The sequence below is a fragment of the Monopterus albus genome, unplaced genomic scaffold, assembly GCF_001952655.1.
Source record: "Monopterus albus unplaced genomic scaffold, M_albus_1.0 scaffold349.1, whole genome shotgun sequence".
NCBI lineage: Eukaryota > Metazoa > Chordata > Actinopteri > Synbranchiformes > Synbranchidae > Monopterus > Monopterus albus.
In genome coordinates, this window is record NW_018128229.1 from 141,221 (window position 1) to 163,059 (window position 21,839).

A 21,839-nucleotide genomic window follows, 5' to 3' on the forward strand; every position below is an offset into this window, starting at 1 on the left:
ATACTGGTGTGTGTGTACTGGACAACTTTTACAAGTATAAGCATAGGGGGTGGTATCGGACCCAACACCCGGTACTAGTACCGATATCAGTGCATTGTTAAATACCACCAGAGCCTTAAGCTGAGGCCTTAAGAAACCTTGATTTATGAATGTGAAACTAGTTTCTTTGGGTGTTTACTATATTTACTCAATTTTACCTGCTAAACATCCTCACTCTCTCTCATACGCTCAGGACTCAGGCCACAGGTCACAGGTCACAGGACCGGCCTAGGTTCCTCAGAACCAAGTGAACTCATCCTCACTCCCTCTCATACGCTCGAGACTCAGGCCACAGGTCAGAGGTCGGGCCTAGGTTCCTCAGAACCAAGTGAACCTGTGAAACCTTTAGCTTGACAGTCTTGAACCACAAAAAGGTTTTCCATCGGACTGAAACAGCTGATCAAATACTGAATGACGTCCTGAGAATTCTCCTTCAGAGCCTTCATCAGCTCAGACTGTGGTTTGACTGCAAAGCTAATGACATTCCCATTAACCTCAGCTCTACATTGTGTCTAGTGCTAATTAGCTAATGTTAGCATGCTAACATGCTAAACTACGATGGTGAACATGGTAAACCTCATGCGTCAGCATGTTAACTTTGCCACTGTGAGCATGTTAGCATGCCGATGCACTTAATATCAGGCCACACAGCATCGATCATCTCTTCATCACCCTGTTTCCCACATTAAAGATGTCACCTCTTCAGAAAAACACCAGTTTCATCACATGAAATCCCAGAGTTTTAGACATGCTTACATTTTTCTGGAGGAGTGATGGTGATGGTCTGTGCTGTGAACTCCTCGTCGAAGTAGCGCGTGTCCGTCTCTGAGCTGACCTGGGGCTGGAAAGGCGGGACCAGCTGGAACAGACAGGAAGGTCAGTGAGCTGCATTTTCTTTCTGCAACAGGACTATGAAAGGATTAAAAAATATTATGCAGGATGAATATATCCATTAGACTGGCACCAGCTGCTACAACCCTTTACCAGAGAGGAGGGTCCCTCCTCAGACTATGGTCTGAATTTTCCTTTAAAGGTCGAGACTTTGGATGTAAACTTTGTATAGGTCAAGCACATGTAACATTCATTGGTTTTATTACATTTAGGGCATTTGTTTCCTTGTCTTTGGTTTTCTTATTCAAGTCTGTCTGGTGACGTTGGGCTTGCTGTCCTTCTCCTCTAAATATCTAGGAAGTTCTTCAGATCATGTCTAGTAAAGGGAGATGGTGGTGTGTGGACTGCATCATGTTGCTGAAAGGAGATACAGTTTCTTCTCTGTTCTATTTTGGAGTTTACATTTTGTAAAATCAGGTAACCCTGTTACCAGAATATCTCAGGTAGGCTGATTGAATACATTACCACTGAAGATGAGATGACGTCTCACAGCTAAATGCTGCTCTCACCTTCTTGTCGTAGACATCCTGCCAGTCGATTGTGCCAAAGAAACTGTGTCGCATGATCTCCTTAGCGTCATCCGGCCCGCCGCCGAGCCTGTCAGCGAGCAGAGAGAGAGGAAGAAGACATCCGGGTGAGAGATCAAACACTGCTTTGACAATGTCTCCATCAATGGATCCACAATATCCACCTGCTACTGATCCCAAAATAACTTTCTGGGATGAGTTTGTTCTGTGAAGCTGCAGTCGCCTCATTTCACCGTGTTCTTGGTTTGAGACAGAAAACGCAGCGGGGATCACCACCTTAACTGGCTGCTTCAATAGTGAAGAGCTGGCAAATGTAGGCGAGTACAGGACACTATGGAATAAATCGACTTTATTTCCTGTCCTGTGATTATGAAACACGACCCTTCCAGGCCACAGATTTCCTTCCTGCATCTTCAGCTATTTCATTTACAGTAAACCACAGGGATCTGAGCTGGAGGCCTGGGAACAACGTGGCATCCTCACGGAGAGAAGGCTGCTGCCACACACACAGTCAAAACATGTTCTCTCAGGCTTTGATTGAATCAGGCTGTACTACTAATAGACTTCACACCTGGTAGGGCTTTAACGGAAACAAAGACCAAAACCACAATACAAACGTCAACTGTCTCATCACGCCCCAGACCGAACTCCAACCCACTGCCTCCGCTGTCGAACTCTTGTTACATCAGTAATGTAACAATTCATTTTCATCTCAGTTAACTCTATAACACAGTGTAAGTCAGTTATTCTACTTGATAAGCTGTACATTTTGTAAATATTACACATTGCACCTATTTTATTATCTTGTGACTATTTGGGTCCAAAGTTAGGCCAGTTTAATTAGCTCCAGATGGATAATAACCCTGGGTACATTCAAGCCAGTGAGGTATGACCCGGATCGTGGATCTGGTCATCTGATCATCTCCCTCTCTCTCTCTCTCTCTCTCAAATACTTCTGCCAACTTTGCCTGTTAACTTTTTAATAACATGACAGGAAATGAGGGGAGATGACGATAGGGAAGGACATGCAGAAAGGTCGCTGACCCGACTCCAACAGGGGGCGCTGTGGTTGTACCCACTAACGTCTTGTACTCACTAACCCCAACACTTTTCTGTGGATTGAAACACTCTTGAAGTTCTTTACACCATTTCCCATTCACACACAAACAAGTTCACACACTGAAGACATCACCGGGGGGCAACTTAGGGTTGGGTGTCTTGTTCAAGGACACGACACATGGCCACGAAGCCGGGGACCAATCCGCCGACACTATGGTTAGGAGACAACCCGCTCTACCTCCTGAGCCACAGCCTGCGTTTATTGTCGATCAAATGTGTTAAACACATTTCCTTTATCACACAGTGTTTCTAAAGAGGAATCCTGGTTTAAAAACCCAAACTGTTTATATCCACATTTGCTTGCCAGCAGCCACCTACCACGTCTTTCCAGCGGGCCTTGGTCGGCCAACACTTTGCTTCCTTTCATGGCCTTTTATCTAAGGCATCATGCAGCTATTGGAGAAGCGTACGTCTCCACATTATCCATGTGTACCGTTTGTTGGGGTCCTTGATGAGCAGGCCTGACAGCAGCGACTTGGCGTCAGCCGACAGGGTTCGTGGGAACTTGATCTCCTCCATGAGAATCAGCTCAAACAGCTTCTCATGGTCCTGGTTGTAGAACGGCAGGCGGCCGCACATCATCTCGTACGTCACCACGCCTAAACCCCACCAGTCCACCGCCCGCCCGTAGTCGTTGTCCTCCAACACCTGCTGACACACAATATGCACAGAACCACTTTACCTTAGTGTTCATGGTCTTTTCATTGATTTCCTCTAAAAACTACTTATATCACTGAACCGTCTGTTAAAAAAAATGAAATAAATTATATGTATGAGCAGTTTTACTGACCTCCCAAAACTCAAAGGGCCATTGTAACAATTCAACATAACCTCCGTTTTCTTTCTTATGCAACCGTTTCTGACATATCGATGTCCTCTTTCATATCCTCCCAATGGAAAAATAACCTCCAAAACCTCCACCACGCTCCACATTAGAAGAAGTGAAACTAGTCACTGACATTTTACTTTGTAGTAAAGGAAACATTCAGCTGCCACTGGAGGAAGTGCAGCTTAGAGGAACTTCCACTTTGGTTTTAACACTCAACCAAAACAGTTTCTCTCATGGTTTCATCACATGGGGCAAACACAGAAGATTCCAAGGCTAAGTTTGGGTTTAGATTCGTCTCAGGCACAGCTCTCAGTCTTACTTTACTTTACTGGTTGTAAATGATGTATTTCACCAACTTCCAAAACCAGAAACCTAACTAATCATCCGTGTTTGGTGTGACCTCTGACCTCTGGAGCCAGGTACTCCGGTGTTCCACAGAAGGTCTTCATGGTGGCAGTGTCGGTGATGCCTTCTTTGCAGAGGCCAAAGTCAGTGATCTTGATGTGGCCATCTTTGTCCAACATGAGGTTCTCCAGCTGAAGAGGATCACAAGAGAAGTCACAACCCTGGCTGTGTTTCTCAGTCAGTCAGACTTTGTTTGTATAGCACCGTTAGTACAAGGTCCTGCATTTCAAAGTGCTTTACAGACGAATGACAAGCTGATAACAGAACAACTGTGAACAGTGCAAGACCAATTATTGCCTTATGGATCAGCAGAAGAACTTTAAAATCAGTGTGAAAGCCAGCTCCTCTGCTCTGCTTCTGGTCAGCATTCGTACAGCAAAATACTGGATTAATGTTGGCCGATTTATTTTTGGTCTTTGGTCGACCTGAGAGTCAAGTGTGACAGTAGTGTCGCCGGCTAGTTATAGCTGAGAGAGAAATATTTTATTTAAGAAATATTCTTCAAATGATAAATGTTTTTGTGACACACTGCACAAGAGCTTTGGAATTAAATTACTGCCTCACAACTGTGTGCCTCCACTAACCATATATTATGGGTAGGACGCAAGGTCACAGTGACCTTGACCTTTGACCACCAGAATGTAATCGGCAGACAACCTGGAAACATTATGCCTCCAGCCACAGCTGTCGCTGACATAGAGGCATAAAAATCAGTCCAAGGTTTGCTGCTTCTTGGCTTGGGGTGAGAGCCAGTGTGTTTAGGTCAGAAGCCATTTTCCCTCTCTGACATGGTGGCTTTTATATATCTCTAAAACTCCTGTGTCATCTGTATGTTCAGGCAACAACACTGAACTTGCACAGTTGTCTGATCCTGGACTATCCTCAGATGACATCCAGAGCAGGTGTAGTTTACCTTCAGGTCCCGGTACACGATCTTGGCAGAATGTAGGTAGTCGAGAGCTGAGACGATCTCACCGCCATAGAAACGAGTGCGGTCCTCAGAAAAAACCCTTTCCCTTGATAAGTGGAAGAACAGCTGCCAAGATAAGAAGAACATATTTATATACCTCAGACCTCTTTATCATATCAAGTTAATTTATCCAGTAAAAACAAGAAGAAAAGATCAAAATTACTGCAGTGGATGGGTTGAGGGGCTGAGAGGTGGAACAATACACTCAGTTATAGTCAGCTGCAGAGCATGAGGTTTGGATACAGCGGATAAAGAAATGTCTGTCTGATAATGAAAATATTTCAAACATTCGATGTGGAATCAGTCTGAATCCTCATCCAAACACAGAGAAGGTCACCTGATATACAACCAGCAGATTAAAGAAATATGTTGGAGCGACTGGCTGCTTGTATGAATAAACAAACCCAACAATGAAGAACTCACACATCGTCTTCAACAGTTCCTAAGGATTATAAATACCAGCCTGCTGCTTTGCACCAAACAGGTCAGATTTGCATTTTAAGAGCTTATGCATCTTTTCAACACCTCCCCTGCAGCGAACATAATGCAAAAGTATAGAGTCAATTGATCTCTAAATAGAAACATTTCAAGGTAAAACACACTGGAGACGCACTCACATCAGCTGACTGCCATTAGTGGCGTCATGCATGCATCATCACCACTGGCTCATTCACAGCTGAGTGGCAACCAGCGGACCAGTAACGTCCAATCAGAGTCATGCAGGTGTTCAGTGTAGTCATTACAACCTACAAGCTCACCATTACCATGCTCATGCTGCTGCTGAGCCAAGCCTTTGAAATGGACGTGCTTGTTCAACATTGTTCCATAAATCTTCAAATAACTTTCATGTTCAAAGAAGACAGAACATCTATCAGCATCAAAAATGTGTTTTAAAGTGATTCGTTGCCTCTCACCTCGCCTCCGTTGACGTACTCCATTACAAAGCACAGCCGGTCCTTAGTCTGGAACGAGTACTTCAGAGACTGCAACACAAGATATACATAGTGCTTGTTAGCTCAGCAGTGCTCAGTTTTTAAGAAAAGAAGCTTTGTGGTCTGAAGTCAGTGGCTCCTTGACACTTGTCAAACAAGCCTCAAGTGAAGTTGGTGAACACAGCTTCTGCGGGGCGGGTTCATCCTAACACAGCACAGGTGTGTCTGCGTGTAGTACGTCACACAACCTGCACAGTGATACTCACAGTTAGGAACGGATGTCGAGTGTTCTTTAATACCCTACTTTCTGTGAGTGTGTGAGCAACTTCATCCTGTGATAAAAAAGGAAAGAGGCAAGATGTTAAGTCAAGACATCAAGGAGCTTGGCCACAGAAGGTTTATGTCAAAGGACTGAGGATGTAGAGGAACTGGAGGGAATATGTGACACTCAGGCTGATAGTAGGCTAAAATACCAAATAGTAGATATCAAAGAAGAAAAACGATTAGATTTTTGCCGTTTCTACATATAAAGACTGCTTAGTGGTGGTTACTGCACCAGTCGGCAAAACAACAGCAAATAAAAAGGTGATAAACATTAAAAGGACCTTGGCAATAATAACTTCCTTCTTCAGGATCTTCATGGCGTAGTAGGTGCCGCTCGCCTTCTCCCTCACCAGAATGACTTTCCCAAAAGTGCCTTTGCCCAGAAGCTTCAGATAGTCAAAGTCGTTCATTGTCTGAACAAAGAAACAGAGAAGGCGCATGAAGACGCTGGCTTTCCAACATGTAATACCTGGAAGCAGGAGCATTATGTGTCTATGCTTAGAAAGGCTGGATGGTGCACGGCAAGAAGCTCCAACATTAGCTGAAACACTTTGCTTTCAGACCCCAGAGTGACTGCTGAAAATATCCAGACACAGTGTAGTACTACAGTACCTACATCTCACTAGTTACACACAGAAAGAAGAAAAATACATCAACAGTAAAACAAAAATGATCAGGTGTTTTAGGTTGATTTTTAAAAACTGAATTCAACAAGGTTTTAATAATTAGAAAAGTGGTAGTTTATCCAAATGGCACATTTTGTATTCTTGCAGGAGACCAGACAGGGGTTGTGTGTAGAGGAAGCATAGAGGAAGATAAGAAGTACAATTTATATACTGTATAGTAATATATTACTACCTCTATAATTAGTAAAAGCTCATCTTTAAGGTAAAAAGACTTTACTTTCCCAGGAGAAATAGCAACAGCCAGTCAGGACTTGTCTGATTACAGACAAGTTGACTGGTGTGATCTGTCACCTTTCGTTTGTAGTGGCTGATGGAGGTGTCCATCTCCTCCTCATTGACGTTCTCGGTCTGGGAGGTGGGACTGCACAGGATGCCCTCCTCCTCCTGCTTGGCCAGTGACTCCGCTACCATCTGGATGGCCTCGGCCCACTCGTCCCTACAGAATACAACAAGGAGTTAAATTACTAGCAGAGATCATATTTATTCTTTTATTGTCAGGTTTCCTGTAAGTGTGGCTCCAGCTTTAGACCAACTACAAATCAGAGATGTTAAGAGGAGCGTGTTTCCATATTTCTGACAGACTGCCAAATTAAACTACACCCTCCCACACTAACACTTTATTTTACAGGGCCTGTAGAAGCCCCACACCCCAGTATCCTGTCTTTCTTCTCACAGTGTTGAATGACTCCTGTTGGGTCCAGTGAGAACAATTTAACACAGAAACCCTCCAGTGTGGCTCCGGACTGAGAACCGGAGACTTTATTTTGTTTTTATAATGTAGTGTATGTAGTCAGAGGAGGAGACCTCTCTCTCGACACAGTGGAGAGTAACTGCAAAGCGTTATGGCTGTTGGGAGGAGGAACTTCCTGTAATGTTCTTTATCACAGCAGAGCTGAACCAGTCTCTGGCTGAAGCTCGATTTATGGTACTGCGTTGAATCTACATAGGGCTCACACCATAGGCTATGTGACGTATGCCATTGTGAGCATTTATGTGCCTGGTGTGTCTGCCGCCCTGCAATTACACCACCTAAGCACTAGTTGGCAGTGACGTGTCTATGCCACTGTGCTGCGTTTCTTTGCCACTTACTAATAGTGGTGATTGAAACTAAGCCGGTCATGCTGGAGTTAAAACCACTGAATGTATATAATAAAAAACAAAAACTGGACAAGCCTACTGCACCGTCAGCCACTGGTTTTCTGAAGAATGGTCTGGTCATCGCCATATTGGTGGCACTTCACTCCGCCTGCTACAGCTAATCCAAAAATGGGCAAAGAGGCGGAGCTCGCTAGACAGCTAGAGGCCAGCCACCTATGGCGGGGTCCTCCCACTTATCAAAGTGGCCACGCCCTTAATCACTAACTTTTTAGTCTCAATATAATTTAAACAGGTAAGTTTTAAAATAAATTCACCCCCATACAGTTGTCATGGGAGGGGAAATTAGCTATAGAGACCCAAACTGTTTTTGTAGCAGACTGTAAACATGTTTATTTCTGCTGTAAAGTTTGGCATTTTAAAGTGGGAGTTTATGGGGACTGACTCCCTTGTGGAGCCAGCCTCTAGTGGCCGTTCAAGGAACTGTAGGTTTTGGCTTCATTTCTCAGCCTCGGAGACTGGAGCTTAGTTAAAACTAAAAGATGTGGAACAGCAGTTACTTTGACCGAAAATACTGCCAGAGGACGTGGGAGGAGACGGTCTCTATCGGACCAACTGAGACAGAACAAGGCGGGATTTTCTGTGCTTGTTCAGCCACAGACACATGAACGAGGAAATGCAATGCAACCAATCACAGTTGTTGCAATCTCCGTCACCAAGACATGCAGGAGTTTTTCCTCCCCACTGTTGCCAAGTGCTGCCTCAAGGAGGATTTGTTGGGTTTTCCCTCTGTGATAATAGTAAGGTCTAGACCTGACTTTGTCAAGTGTCCCGAGATGGCTTTTGTTGTGATTTGACACTATACAAATAAAATTTGATTTGACTTAGTTCCATTTCCGGAAAGGTGTGGGTCAGGCTATGGCATAGATTCAACATAAAACCATTCATCAAGCTTGAAAGTGCCCCACTGCTTGGCCAATGTGAGGTGGGGTGTGAGTTCTGTCCAGCATCCTCCTCTCCACCACCCCCAGAGATGTCCCCAGCATAGAGCCAGCCTTCCTGATCAGTCTGTTCAGTTTGCTAGTGTCACCGATGCTGCTGTCCCACACAGCAGCAAACGGCAGTTCAAATATTGGGTTTTGAATTTGAACCATGGATGGATAGTTTTGAATTATAACACCATTTACAAATCGTTTTATTCTTTAGAAGTGTCATAGAAAACCACTGACCAATAACTAAAGCTAATAAAGCCAAATTACACCTGTCTGTCAAATGAATACAACCCCCAGACCAATCTGACTTGTGTGTAAAAAGACCTGCTGAGGAGGAAGAGGAGGACGAAGGCCTACCTCTCATCAGGAGTGTCAACGTGAAAAGTCCTCTCAATAACGGTGGTCCACTGCAGACAGCGGATGATGAAGGTGTTCGGCTTGGGCCGCTCCGTCTTCATCAGCTGACATTCTGGTAGCCACACGGAAACAGAAAGACAAAGCGTCACAGAGACACAGTTTGTTTTTAGTCTCTAAAATACACAATGAACTCTTTGTGTCTCACTTGCTACAGAGAAGTTGTTGAGCGGGTAGGCCAGGTCAGAGTCTTGGGGCCTTTTTCTTTGTGTCGCCACAAAAAGCGGCTCTGTCTGCAGCAGGAAGTAGCGCGGTCGCCAGTTCTTGATGTACTCACCTGCAGAGAAAGAGTGACACCATCAGGGTACATCCTGCTGCACTCGCTTCTCTTCAGCTCTTCATGCATTCAAGTCTACAAAAGTGTGGAGGAAGAGCCAAATATTCAGACTTTACTGTCATTTAATGTCATGTTGTTATTCAGCGTCCATGTTAGTGGTTTTCTGTCTGGGGGAGTGTTGGGCCCTAAACATCAGCAGTGACCGAGGTGCTCGTCATGCAGATAAAAACTGTGCTACTGGCTGCATCAGAGCAGCACACGTAGTTTTTCCACATCATTCAAAGAAGGGTGCCAATTTGAGGATTGTTCTTTCAGAAGGTCGACTAACAACAAGCTGTACAGCTGCTCGGATTGATTGGTCCTAATACAGGAAGATAATGTCCCAGTTCTTAATCCCATGTACAAACCTATGTGGTGTGTTTCCAACCAGAGAAACAGACGCCGATGAACACAACACCTTTTGGAATTACTGAAAGAGATCAAGATCTAGGCAGTGATTCTGAGACTTTATTCTTTATTGTCACCAGCTTTTTGTTACAAGGTTTAGTTTTAACCCAAATTCAGCCATGTGCTCCACTTCGAGCTGAAGAAAGAAACCTTTTGATGATAAATCCTGCATGAACACAGTGCTTATTTAAACACAGTGCCCATGAAGTGCTGGTCCCCTGCTGTTCTGACTCACCAGATTGAGACAGAATTACAGCAAATGTTGGAATACACGAGTATGTTTTGGTGAGATGCTGACATCTTACGGAGTCATATTAGCACCAGAGCTAAAGCACAACAAGGCGCTGGAACCACTGATCCAGTGAACCGCCTCAACATCTAAACAACAAATCAATCTCTGACGAAACTATTCTCACATCTGATGGCTCACACAGAACAGCAGCATGAGACAGAAATCAGATCGCCCTGACAGTGAGACAACTGCTTCTAATGGAGGGTAAGAAGGAGCTCTCACAGGTAACACACCGTCACTAAATCACCTGAGCTGCAGGTTAACTTGAAAATGAAGGGACTCTGTGTTGGGTCGTCCTTCAGTTTGTCACTGTCTGTATATTTTTGACCACGTTCTACTAATCTCATTAGGTTCCAATATCAGAACATAATGAAAAATGCCCATCAGGAGCCAAATGTCAAAGTCTTGTTTTGTCTGATGAACAGCAGTGTCAGAAAAGCAGGCTGCTCACCAGAAAGCTGCAGGGTCGATGAGCCAAGTAACGAGTCATCAAAACTGGTGATTTATTTTGTGTAGGTCAGATTATTGACATATTGGTCTAGCATCATTAGAACTGGAGCAAAGTTACTGCATTTTCAGAGTATTTACATTATGTTTGACCATCTGAATCATCCTGTTGTGTTATCCGCTCAGTTTAAAGCGATTCCTCACTGAGTTATGTCACAGTCACTGTCCTGTTTCACAGAAAATACATCACATTAAAATAAAAAGCTATTTCAAGAGGTCTTTCATCCACCGGACAAACTTGGTTGGCTCACATCACTGACCCAGGTCCATGTGAACAGTCATTTAAATAGCATTTCTAACATGAACAGCTTAAAACTGCAGAGTCTCTGCTGGCATAAAATCTGCCCTTAAGAACAACTGTGTTGTCCCACAGTTTAAAACGGTTTTCTTTCTGCCTTACTTGAAGCTTTCACAAATTCAGTTCAAAACCCCAGTTTCCAAACTGTCCTGAACGGTGCATGAACTCTGGGTTTTGATCCTAAAGAGCGCACAGAGCAGCTCAGGGCAGTTTCCCTCCAACCAGTAGGCTGAATTATAAGAGCACACAGAGGTGCAATAAACAATTCAGGGACTTGAGGAGGCTGCAGAGGAAGGAACCAGAGTGTTAGGTCATCCTCTGTGTGCTCATAGTGCCACAGAGAAACTTCCCCCTGCCTGCCAACCAACCGCCCCGAGCTCAGACCAACACACCTCCAGCACACACACACACACACACAAACCAGTGTGGGAAACAACATGCCAGTCAAGTGTGGCTCAGAGCGGGCTGCAGCCCAGCATGGCCTGCCTCTCTGCTCGCCGGCTGGCAGGTAAACAGCTAATGTTTTGAGTGTTTGGAGGTGCTGGTCTTCAAACTAGCAGCAGGGCTGAGGACATGTCCACACTGGGTAAACACAGCTTTTCTGACTGAAACCTCTGTTTACAACAATGAAAAACCATGTTCTTCCTAAGCACCTTTCAGAGTGGATGCATGTGAAAACACTGCTATGTGCTCGCAGGGCTCCAGACTGCCAGCATTTAGTGACTGTTTTTAGCAACAACCCAACAAAATTTTATAAGTAGGCGCACCAGTGCCACTTGCACATACACCCCGATTAATCATTATCATATACCATGAAACACCTGGAGGGAGCAACAAACTGGTGTGTGTGTGTGTGTGTGTGTGTGTAATAAAATTAAGATGGGAAACAATATTAGCATGTTGCACGCCGTGAAGATGTAAATTGTGCACCTAAAGTTTGTGTGTTCTGTTCATGGACACTAAAATGAGAACACACTCACAGGTGCTAAAGATGAAAACAGTAGATGATCATAGCTCTGGACGTTTTAAATCTTCATCCTTACTAAGTTTAACTGGCAAAAGGACTCCAATGTCACCATTTGATTGGCATCAATTTATACAGAAAGTTGAGGATTTCATATCAAGTTCTTCTCAAACCAGCCCCACAAACTTAAGTCAGATAAAAAACCAAACCCACTGTGGCGTGTGCGCGCATGTAAAAGCCTCTTTCTGGTGGAGAAATAACACAAGATTCATAATGTTCAGTTTTTTAGATTAGCACAGAGAGACACACACCAAGCAGGTCAATTTACTTCATCTGCAGCATTTTTATGTACGTTTTAAAGACTAGACTGCTGCACTTGAACAACTCAAACCTACAATAACTCAGACTGTTCATGGTGGTGTATTAGTTTTCATTTCAATTCTCAAACGGCAACAAGATTGCAGGTCTGAAAAGACAGAACTATAGTGTAAGTAGACGGGACTCCTTATCCTTATAATATCCTTAGTTTGACCTACACATGATTGCTTGACCATGAAAACCTCCTGCTGGCATGTGGAGTGACGCCGATGTCATTAGCAAATTCAAAGTTATTCAAGAAAAAGGATCAACATGACAGACATCCACTCATTGTTTTTGTGGTAAAACAGGGACCTCGTGCGTGGAAGACAGGGACAAAGTGGTGAAGACGCCGCATTTCTGCAAGTCTGTGTTCTGCTTGTTCAACAGTCATACAGGCACCGTTACTGGCTGATTGTTGAACTATGGAGTGATCCTTCACACCTCTGCTCAGGTGTGTGTGTGTGGACGTGTTTTTCCTTCTACGTGGGGACTTCTCCCTGACTCCATACCAACTCATGAGGACCCATTTCACGGTGAGGACCTAAATTGAGGTCCCCATGGGCAAGAAATTGAATTTTAGGGTGGCAACATGGTTTAGGGTTAGGATGAGGTTAGGGTTAGGTTAAGGTTAGGGTCAGGGTTAGGGTTAGGCAAGTAGTGGTTCTGGTTAAGGTATCCAAATTTTGACATGGTTCGGCACCAAAATCAAAGCACTGGTTTCCTGGGCCATACCCTACTTCTCCAAAAAATTCATCTAAATCCTCCAATTACTTTTTTGAGTTTTGTTATTCACAATCAAACATTGGTAAAAATATAGCCCCCACCCTCGGCAGAGGTTAAGTGTGTAGTACGCACTGGGACACAACTAGCAATTTTTCACATTATTTAATAAATATATTTTTGATGTATCCACCTCAGTGTGGACAGTCAGTCCTGTAACAGAATGGTCACAGGTTCAACAGCTGTGGTGCTAATAATCTGATTTCAAGTGTTCTTGAACAAAGCGCACGTCTCCGCCTGAACACTAAATGAATAAGAACGACTCAAATTAAAAATGGAAACCGGTTGAAGGACCTCAGAGAGCAGCAGCCATCTGTGGCTGAAAGTGTTTCATTTTCCATCCAGATGAATGCAAAGCCACGACAGACACAGAAACACACGGAGATAAATAAAAGCACTGAGACAAGCACAAACACAGACAGCCACAAAGACCAGAGCACAACAAACATGTTTCAGTTCAGCTGTCATGTCTGCAATAAACCAGCTTCCTCAGAGCGAAAAATGAGAAAAAAAAGGGAGAAGTGTGTCAAGAACTGGTCGATGTCATCGTTTCTGTTCAGTAAGAAAATGTTGGACATATTCACGCCTTCATCTGAGGGAAAGTAAAGAAAAGCACTGTGTAGCAGGAGGGCACGACCCTGGTTCAAACGATTCAACTGCCCTGAACATGTTATACCTTTAACATCCTGACTTCTGTCAGCACATCTAGCCTGAGTTCATCTAAGGCTTTCAATGAATCACCTCAATGTACATTCTGAACCAGAGTCACTCGGTGAAATTCAAAGTGATAGGCAGTGGTAATCACGGTGTTAACAACAACTATACAACATTTAGGTACAGATAGGTGACAGACAAATGGAAAAGTCCCACTGTGACTCTCCAGAGCCAAAGGTGGCATCTTTACATCTTGTGTCCAACCAACAGATCCACAGCTGATTCTCATGTCTGACAGAGAAAAGCATCAGCTCCTCACGTTACAGAAGGTGGAACCAGAACATTTGGTGACTGTTGTCGGCTAATTTTCTGTTAATAAAAGGTTAAAAGGATAAGGCCGCTCATTTTCTATATTAACAGTGTTTTCAATATTCCTCATACAGAAACTGAAGCAGACTAAAGCCTCTACTCACAGTTAATGTAAACATAGCAGAGCATTCACACAAGATCTCGCGCATGTGCAGCTGACTGACTCGTTAATTTCAGGAACTAATGGCCGCTCGGAGGACCTGGGGCAGCACGGTCAGGTCAGGGAATTCATAATGAAGAAACATTTGATCCGGTGCAGCAGTGTGTTTTACTGATGTGTTTGAATCCTTTGTGAACAACAGAGATCTATCACACAGATATACAAGCTAATCCAGGACTGACAACTGACAGACATTAACCGTGAGTAGAGACAATTCATTGTCCATTTTAGTCTCTGTGTGGAGACTCAAATACCTACTGAAAGCAAACTTTAATCAAAGCTCTCAACCTACGATTTAACTTACTTAATCACAAATGTGTTTACCACAAGGCGTACTGTGCAGCAGTATCAACCACAACAAAAAGACGTTTTTTTATTGTCCACAAATCAAATAAAGATCTGAGTCAACAGTGTGTTAGTCGACTGGTTCCTCCTGAAAAGTTCATTCTTTTAAAAAGGACACAATTACAAAGGTTTTGTAATCAAACAGGAGGAAACCGTGCATTTGTTAGGGACTATTTTCAGCGGTGGATGAATCCACATTTGGCCTCTAGTATTTGTAGCAGCAGGATGGTGTCAACATAAACTACAGTGTGTGTGTGTGTGTGTGTGTGTGTGTGTGTATATACGTGTGTGTGGTGATGAAGGAACCTGACACGGAGGAAGGAGACATGTCTGTGACACAAAGATAAAACTCTCAGCGACAGGTTTATTGTTGGTTTTGGTGTTTTCATAGAAATAAAGAAAAAAAACTGAATTTTGTTCTTTAGAAAACAAATTTGAAAAATATAAAAAAGAAAAACTTACCTCTTTTCTGGACCCAGCCTTCCTTGACGACGTTCTGGTCGCTCATGGTGGCTTCTCCTTGTCACCAGTTCTCCCAGCTCTCCCAGTGTGGTGACCGTGAAGGGGCAGTTGTTGGAGGGTTAGCTCAGTCAGCTCTCCGTCTCGACCTCCGACCTACCTGTGCCTTCTCTCACCTGACCTCAGGTCCCTACTGAGTTGTGGTGTCCCTCTCTCTTTCCCACAATCACTTTCTCTTTCCTCGTCTCCCTCCGCTGACCCAACCCAACTTTCTCTCTCTGCCTTCTGTCTTGCTCCCCTCCTCTTCTCTTCTTATTCTTACTCCCCTCTTTCACTCTCTTCTTCACAGGTTTCTTCGCTCTCTCGTTCTCTCCGACTTCTTCTCCTCCTCCCCGTATTCAGGCGCTCCGGCGGTGAGTCAGCCTGGAAGGAAACGGTGGCAGAGAAAGGAGAGAAGGGAATTAAAAAAAACAACGTAGAGCAGGTCAGTGGATAGTTTCCCTTGCACAGCAAACACAGCAGGCCACCACTCATTGTTCAGAGCCTTAACACACTTCCTGCCTCCTTACCTCCTCCTCTCTTCACCATGTTCCCGGCCTCCTCAAACCATCTTCTCCTTCTTTCTTTTCCCATCTACTTCTAGCCAACTCCTCTTCTGTCCCTTCTTCCCTCTTTCCTAATCTTACCTTCATCTCTCCTTTGTCACATCACTCACCTCCTCCTTTCCTTCCTTTGCTCCCACATTCTTCCCTCTATCAGCCCTTCTAAATACTTCTCCCACAAAGGTTTCATCTACTAAATTATTGGTCTGTTTACTCCAAAACAGAATATTAACCTTTATTCTCATGAAAGTCTAAGACTTCCCCAAAAATCAGCTGTAAAATGATCATATTTGTCCTCACATTCATTCCTTGTTCATTCATCACCAACATACAGTGTCAGACCAATTCCTACAGACCTAATGCAATCAAAGGTTTAGTAACAGAAGAGAAGGTGCTACATTTCCCAGCTGAGAAAGCAGTTTTGCACCAAAGCAACCAGCTACATGTCTGAGCCCACATTTACAGTCTCATGACTTCTCCGTAGAGTTGACAAACTTCTTGTACAAACAGTGATTAGAGTGCTGGTCCATTTCCTGATGCCAAACCTAGAAGTCAGGATCACTTCACACCTCCATGACAACAGCCATATCTAAAATTGATGAACTCCTTTAGGTAGCATGTGGGACAAATAACTGATACAGCAACATGCAATGTCTTGTGATACAACACCATCAGATAACCCCAGTGACAGTGTCTCCCAGCTACACCCCCCCCTCCATGACCCTCTGCTGCCCACAGCCTCCTGTTGTTATTCCAGCTTCTCCACCCTGTGTTGTCAAAGTACGGTCTGTAAATCAGCCCCGCCTGCCGCCTAGCCAAGGTTAGAAGAACACATATATATTTCTAATGATATTTTCAATATTGATCACGATATGGCCAACACATGGGAAATCACTTGTAACATAATCAAAACAGGGTTTAAAACAATGAAAACTGTTCCACTGTTATGAATTACATGAGACCAAACTCTTTATATGTGCAACAGACTTTGCAAGCAGCTGTTCAAAACAAAAGACTGCTGAAAATGAGCATCACATTTCTTCCCAATGAGTCAAAAAATACAGTGAACATCTTGTAATGCGTTTTGTTCTTTTGTAGTATCTCTGTTTTTACAGGTTATACTGTCCCTGTATAACTTAGATGTAAATGCTTCCCTGATCAGTTTCACACATATATCATCATCATCATCATCATCCTTTATTAGCAGACTCAAAATAAAAATCATAAAAGACATTTATACCAATGTTTCCACAGAGAGGATTGGTAACGTACTACACTAAAACCAGGATTAGCCAGCATCATTATAAGACTGTTCTCAGAGTTATTCACACGACAGATAAATCTGTACATCAGGTTTCTCATTAATGCCTGAAAGGTACTAACATGGACCTGTGAACACAACAGACTGGCGCTGGTGGACCTAGGCTTCTTAAGCAGAATCCTCAAGGCATCATTATAAGCAACTTTAAGTTTCTGTAAAGTAGCTACCTTATATTTACACCACAATGGGGCAGTATACAACGGTGTACAGTATGTTCTGAACAAATGAACTTTAACATTAGCAGAACACATGTGAAATTTCCTAACCAACATATTAGCTGGAGCATACAAAATGCGACACTGCCGATATATATCCTCATCATCAGAAAGCTGATCTGTAATGAAATGTCCTAAATATTTAGTTTTTCTACAGACACTCAACCTTTGTCCAGACAAACAAAAGTCTGGCAAACAAAGTTCTTTGTCCCCTTTAGTCCGACAGATCAGTACAACACTCTTTTCTGCATTATATTTCACATCATACTTCAATCCATAGTCCGAGCACACATTCAGCAGTTGCTGAAAACCAGCACTGCTGGGCGAAAGTATGGCCAAATCATCAGCATACATAAAATGATTTACAATCATAGAAGACTATAAAAATAGGAAGGAGTAAGGTCTATGTAAACAGTGTCACTATGACACAATCTACTGCCAGGAAAAAGGAACATTCTGTGTCTGGGGAATCACAAGATTTATCATTAACTTTTACTACGTCATGGTGTCATGAGATGCTTTACCTGACTGGCAGGTGCTCCTGTATCTTGGCTATGAGTCCCATGGAGGGGTCAGAGCGAGTGTACATAGTAGCCAGGATTGCTATAACCACAAAAAGCCAGGAGGAAGGGCTGGCAGGATATACCCCAGTTATCACACTGTTCTGTTCACATGACAGAAGACAGATTGGTTTTGGGATATCAACACAGGCTAAGCATTAACAAACAAAACAGACAACCGGTGCACCGCCCAGGGTGGTGATACCTTGAGTCTGATGACACGCTTCTTCCAGGAGCGCACACCAGAGAGGTAGATTTCAGTGAGGGCCTGGTGGGATAGCTGCAGGTTAATGCCCTCCGGGGTAACCGTGAACTGGAAGGCCACAGCCTGGTGGGCTTCTGCCATGATTACTGTGCACAATGAGGGGGACAGGAGGGGATACAGAGGAAAAGAGAGGGAAATGTACATTTTTCATTAATTGACAATTAAAACAGCCAGCGAATAAGCATTAAAGAGCTCTGTGATAGACTGGCTACCTGTCCGGGCACTGGGCAGTGGGGAATTAACCCTATTCAGAGCCCTCACCTCATTCCAAAATCCCAAAACATTATTGTGTGCCAATTTTTCAGCCATAGCATCCGCTCTCATATTCTGTTCACGTTTAGTGATATAGCGAACAGCATATTTATACCTTGCCCCAGTGATCTTTTTATTCTCCAGTTCCATTCCAGCCCTGGGTCTACCTACCTACTTGCACCCATTCCTTATACGCTTTTACCGCCACATACTTCTTCCAGCCTGGCTTGATGTTTTTAACCTTTACACCCGTAAAGTATGATCTACTACTCTCATAGATAGCATCAGCAATACCTTCATACATTACACAAAGATCCCAAAAGATATAGTGATGATTCATACCGATCAAGTAGTTTCCAGTTACCCATCATGAGACAACCTGCATGTCCCCTTCCTTCTAATGTTACAAGGAATGTAATAAGAAAACATGAATTCAAACCGACTCCCTGTACAGTTTAATACTCACATTCCCTGTTGTGACTGTGGCTCAGAATGTGCCCTGTCAGCTCTCTGAGCTCAGACAGTAGGAGCAGAAGATGCTGAAGCAGACTGGACGTGTGCCCTCAATGCACTGTGCACAGGTTCGCTTTCCGAAGCTTGGAAAACAAACGTGAGCCTCCAATGACAACAAAAACCAGAAGCCGGTTCCAGAGCTGCGGCCTTGGGAACCACAAACGCGCCACATCTGCGATGTATTGGTTATGATCGAGTCCTGCACCGCACACAAACAAACAAACACTGAAACAACAGCTTTGTTTCAAGGGCGTGTGGTGTCGTTATCTGTTACATAACAACATCCGCTCGGCACGCACCGTGTTCTAACGGGGGGGGGACGTGAATAAAGGTCTGGCTGTGACTTCAGTACCGATTAGTCGCTGTAAGTGGCGATGAAAGCTGGTGTGAAGCAGCAGGGTCAGGGTGGCCTGTGATGGCTCGGTTGGAGGATGCAGGTTAGCCAGGGACGCTAGTGGGGGGAGGGGGGTGATGCTAGCTGTTAGCCGGCTAGCTAGCTGGGTGCCTGGATGGAAGGCTGCCTAGCACAGCAGGCTGGCTAACTGATAGTCGCAGGCGGGCGGTGGAGCTGGGGGGATTTTCATCTATGTGGTTAAAGAGCTCCCGGTTTGTTGGTTGTGTTATTATTCAGCTCGAACAGAGACGTGCCGCTGTGGTTCCCAACGGATGCGAGAACAGGGAGGAGGGGGAGAGGGGTATAACGGGGAGGTTGAGGGTGTCGTTCATCACGCAGATGGGCCGAGGCCAAATGGACGGTACCGCTATCATTCCTAGCACTCCCCTCCCTCCTGCAGCAGCATCCCTCCCGGACTGGTAAATGACGAAGCAGCAGCTGCTAACAGCAGCTAGCTAGCAAGCTAACCTCCGCTCCCACCCGCTCCGGGCTCGAGACAAACACGCTCCCAGTGCGCCCAAAACGACGACCCTAACTCCCGCTCCCTCCGTCCCTCCTCTTCTCCCTGTTCCTACCAACAATTCCCACACCCACCCCAGGCGCGTTATAGTACACAATAACAACAATTTTACCTGGTAGTTGAAGAATGACAGGGATGCCCCGTGCTCCTCCTCTACGGGTACTGGAGCATCCAACGGAGTAATGTCCCTCAGTGGCGCAAACAGGAGCAGGACAGAGACATATCCATAGCCGCTGAGACCGTGTCCAGACTGTGGAAGCCGAAAAGAGAAGGTATTCGTATTTCCCAAAGAGACACAGAATGCGGCGGCTGACAAGCAGACAGACCCTCTCGGCTCCTGCTCTCCGCAGGTACCCCGGGAAACCTCGCTCGGCTCCGAGTCGGCGCGTCACGTTCAGACCGATCTGACTGGAAATGGTGATACCTTCAGGGACTGCCGGAAAGCCGCGTGTTTATACGGCCAGCTGGGAAAGGTCACCGAATCGGGGAATTTAGGGCACTTTGTCCGTCCGGTCCCTGTTCTTAAAACTCTTAAAAGAAGGACTAAAATCAGCGGGGGGTGAAGTACATTTATTCAAGACTAGTACTGTCAGTCCAGTTTTCAAGTACTTGTATTTTACTGGAGCAATTCCATTTATGATATTTTATATTTCTGCTCAACCACATTTTGGAAACAAATATTGTAATTTTACTCCACGTTATACAGAGCAAACAGAAAAAAAGCTTTTTATCTTATAAATATTGGTTTCACATCACAGCACAAGAATACAAGTTTATTCTTGACCTTGAGAAAATGATTTAACAAAATAATAATCATTTTAAAAAGCAATGTCAGCTTACCAGACGTTTCTGGAACTTTCATTGACATCTCTCACTGTCTTCATCAACACCGGGAAGACCATGAAATGAGGTTGGAAAAGCTAATAGCCTAAATTATTTTAACAAATTAGTTTTAAAGATTAAAACAGAATATTAAAATATTACCAGTTCACCAGAGTTTATGTTGTCTTGAAAATGATTATTGTCCAAAAGCTAAAGTTATTAAAGACATCAAATCATCACATATGAGAAACTAGAACCAAAATTGAAACATCCATATAATAATTGTAGATTCATTTTCTGTTGATTATCAAATTAATTAATCATGGAATCATTTTGATTACTTGGTGCAAAGGGTAATTTACTGCACGCCAAGATTAGCTGTCTCTTACCATGTCTCCCTCTCTGATGCGGAGGCAGATTCTACGGGGAGCACGTGAATGCAGCATCTCTCTCTCCATGGCATTCAGAGCTTTTGTTGTCCTCCCCCCCCTCCCCCTTGCTGGATGTATGTGTTCACATTCACTTCCCTCTGATAAACAACACATATCCGATCTTATTTATCTGCTGAGTGAGTCAAACCAAAGCGGTTTAGCTGGTTTGTACACTCACAATATTTTTTCAGACTTTATTTTGTTATTAACTTATTGAGGCTTTCCAAGATGTATAGCACCCCTTCCCTCCCTCCTCGCCTCTCTGTAAATGGAGGCTTTGTTTGAGGATCCTGGTCCCAGTCTGGCTGCTGCTGCTTTGCATTAATCAATTACAGTCTGTGAAATAACAATTCAGTCTGCCAGTGATCAGGTCTGCCAGGGTCAGCTGTGAAATGAAACCATTTATTGTTCGCTGGCGTCTGCTTCCTGTCAACAAATGGCCCCAATAGAAAAACTACACAATAAACAAGCAAATCTGTAATCCATCAAAACTCCAATAATGGCAAACTGAGGAGGTTTCATTGATATATCAGTTGTTCAATACACACTTTGCTTTCTTTATGAATTTGGTTAATTATTTAATCGCCTCAATTATTTATCACTTCATTTGGTTGTTCTGTCTACATAAGAGTTTTACATCCTCTAATTCAAAAGTTTAAAAGCTTCAGGTTATTTGTAATGAGCACAAGATGTCAGTGACAGCTGTACACTGACATGCTGCTCGTCGTCTGTGGTCATTTCTGGTATTTTATGTGCTAGAAACTAAAAACATTAAATTGGTTACAATGAAAACAGACACTAGTTGTGTT

The 21,839-nt window shown here is 43.9% G+C and overlaps 2 protein-coding genes across 3 annotated transcripts; both read right to left on the reverse strand.

The window, feature by feature from the left end:
* Positions 1–766: 766 nt before the first annotated feature.
* Positions 767–20,228, reverse strand: akt3b (v-akt murine thymoma viral oncogene homolog 3b). Of its 2 annotated transcripts, none has more exons than XM_020625220.1 (13): positions 19,890–20,228; positions 15,139–15,558; positions 9,372–9,500; positions 9,167–9,278; positions 7,014–7,158; positions 6,318–6,449; positions 5,979–6,044; positions 5,695–5,763; positions 4,724–4,846; positions 3,813–3,941; positions 3,010–3,224; positions 1,440–1,527; positions 767–898 (listed from the first exon to the last, which is right to left on the reverse strand). In XM_020625220.1, exons 2-13 carry the CDS (start codon positions 15,182–15,184, stop codon positions 782–784), a joined length of 1,371 nt encoding a protein of 456 aa, XP_020480876.1. In that variant the 5' UTR covers positions 15,185–15,558; positions 19,890–20,228; the 3' UTR covers positions 767–781. The 2 variants fall into 2 exon arrangements, with proteins under 2 accessions (XP_020480876.1, XP_020480877.1); XM_020625221.1 differs by lacking the exon at positions 19,890–20,228 and adding an exon at positions 18,817–19,734.
* LOC109974816 (carnitine O-palmitoyltransferase 1, liver isoform-like) lies at positions 17,778–18,220 on the reverse strand. The gene is made up of 2 exons (XM_020625222.1): positions 18,039–18,220; positions 17,778–17,937 (listed from the first exon to the last, which is right to left on the reverse strand). Exons 1-2 carry the CDS (start codon positions 18,177–18,179, stop codon positions 17,794–17,796), a joined length of 285 nt encoding a protein of 94 aa, XP_020480878.1. The 5' UTR covers positions 18,180–18,220; the 3' UTR covers positions 17,778–17,793.
* Positions 20,229–21,839: the final 1,611 nt, after the last annotated feature.

Excerpts from the sequence above, each read along its gene's own strand:
- LOC109974816 (XM_020625222.1), bottom strand. The coding sequence starts at position 18,179 with ATGGCAGAAGCCCACCAGGCTGTGGCCTTCCAGTTCACGGTTACCCCG. Across the intron at positions 17,938-18,038 it reads AGCGTGTCATCAGACTCAAG|AACAGTGTGATAACTGGGGT; the intron begins GTATCACCACCC and ends TCATGTGAACAG.
- akt3b (XM_020625220.1), bottom strand. The coding sequence starts at position 15,184 with ATGAGCGACCAGAACGTCGTCAAGGAAGGCTGGGTCCAGAAAAGAG. Across the intron at positions 6,045-6,317 it reads AGGAAGTTATTATTGCCAAG|GATGAAGTTGCTCACACACT; the intron begins GTCCTTTTAATG and ends TTTTTATCACAG. Across the intron at positions 1,528-3,009 it reads ATCAAGGACCCCAACAAACG|GCTCGGCGGCGGGCCGGATG; the intron begins GTACACATGGAT and ends GCTCGCTGACAG.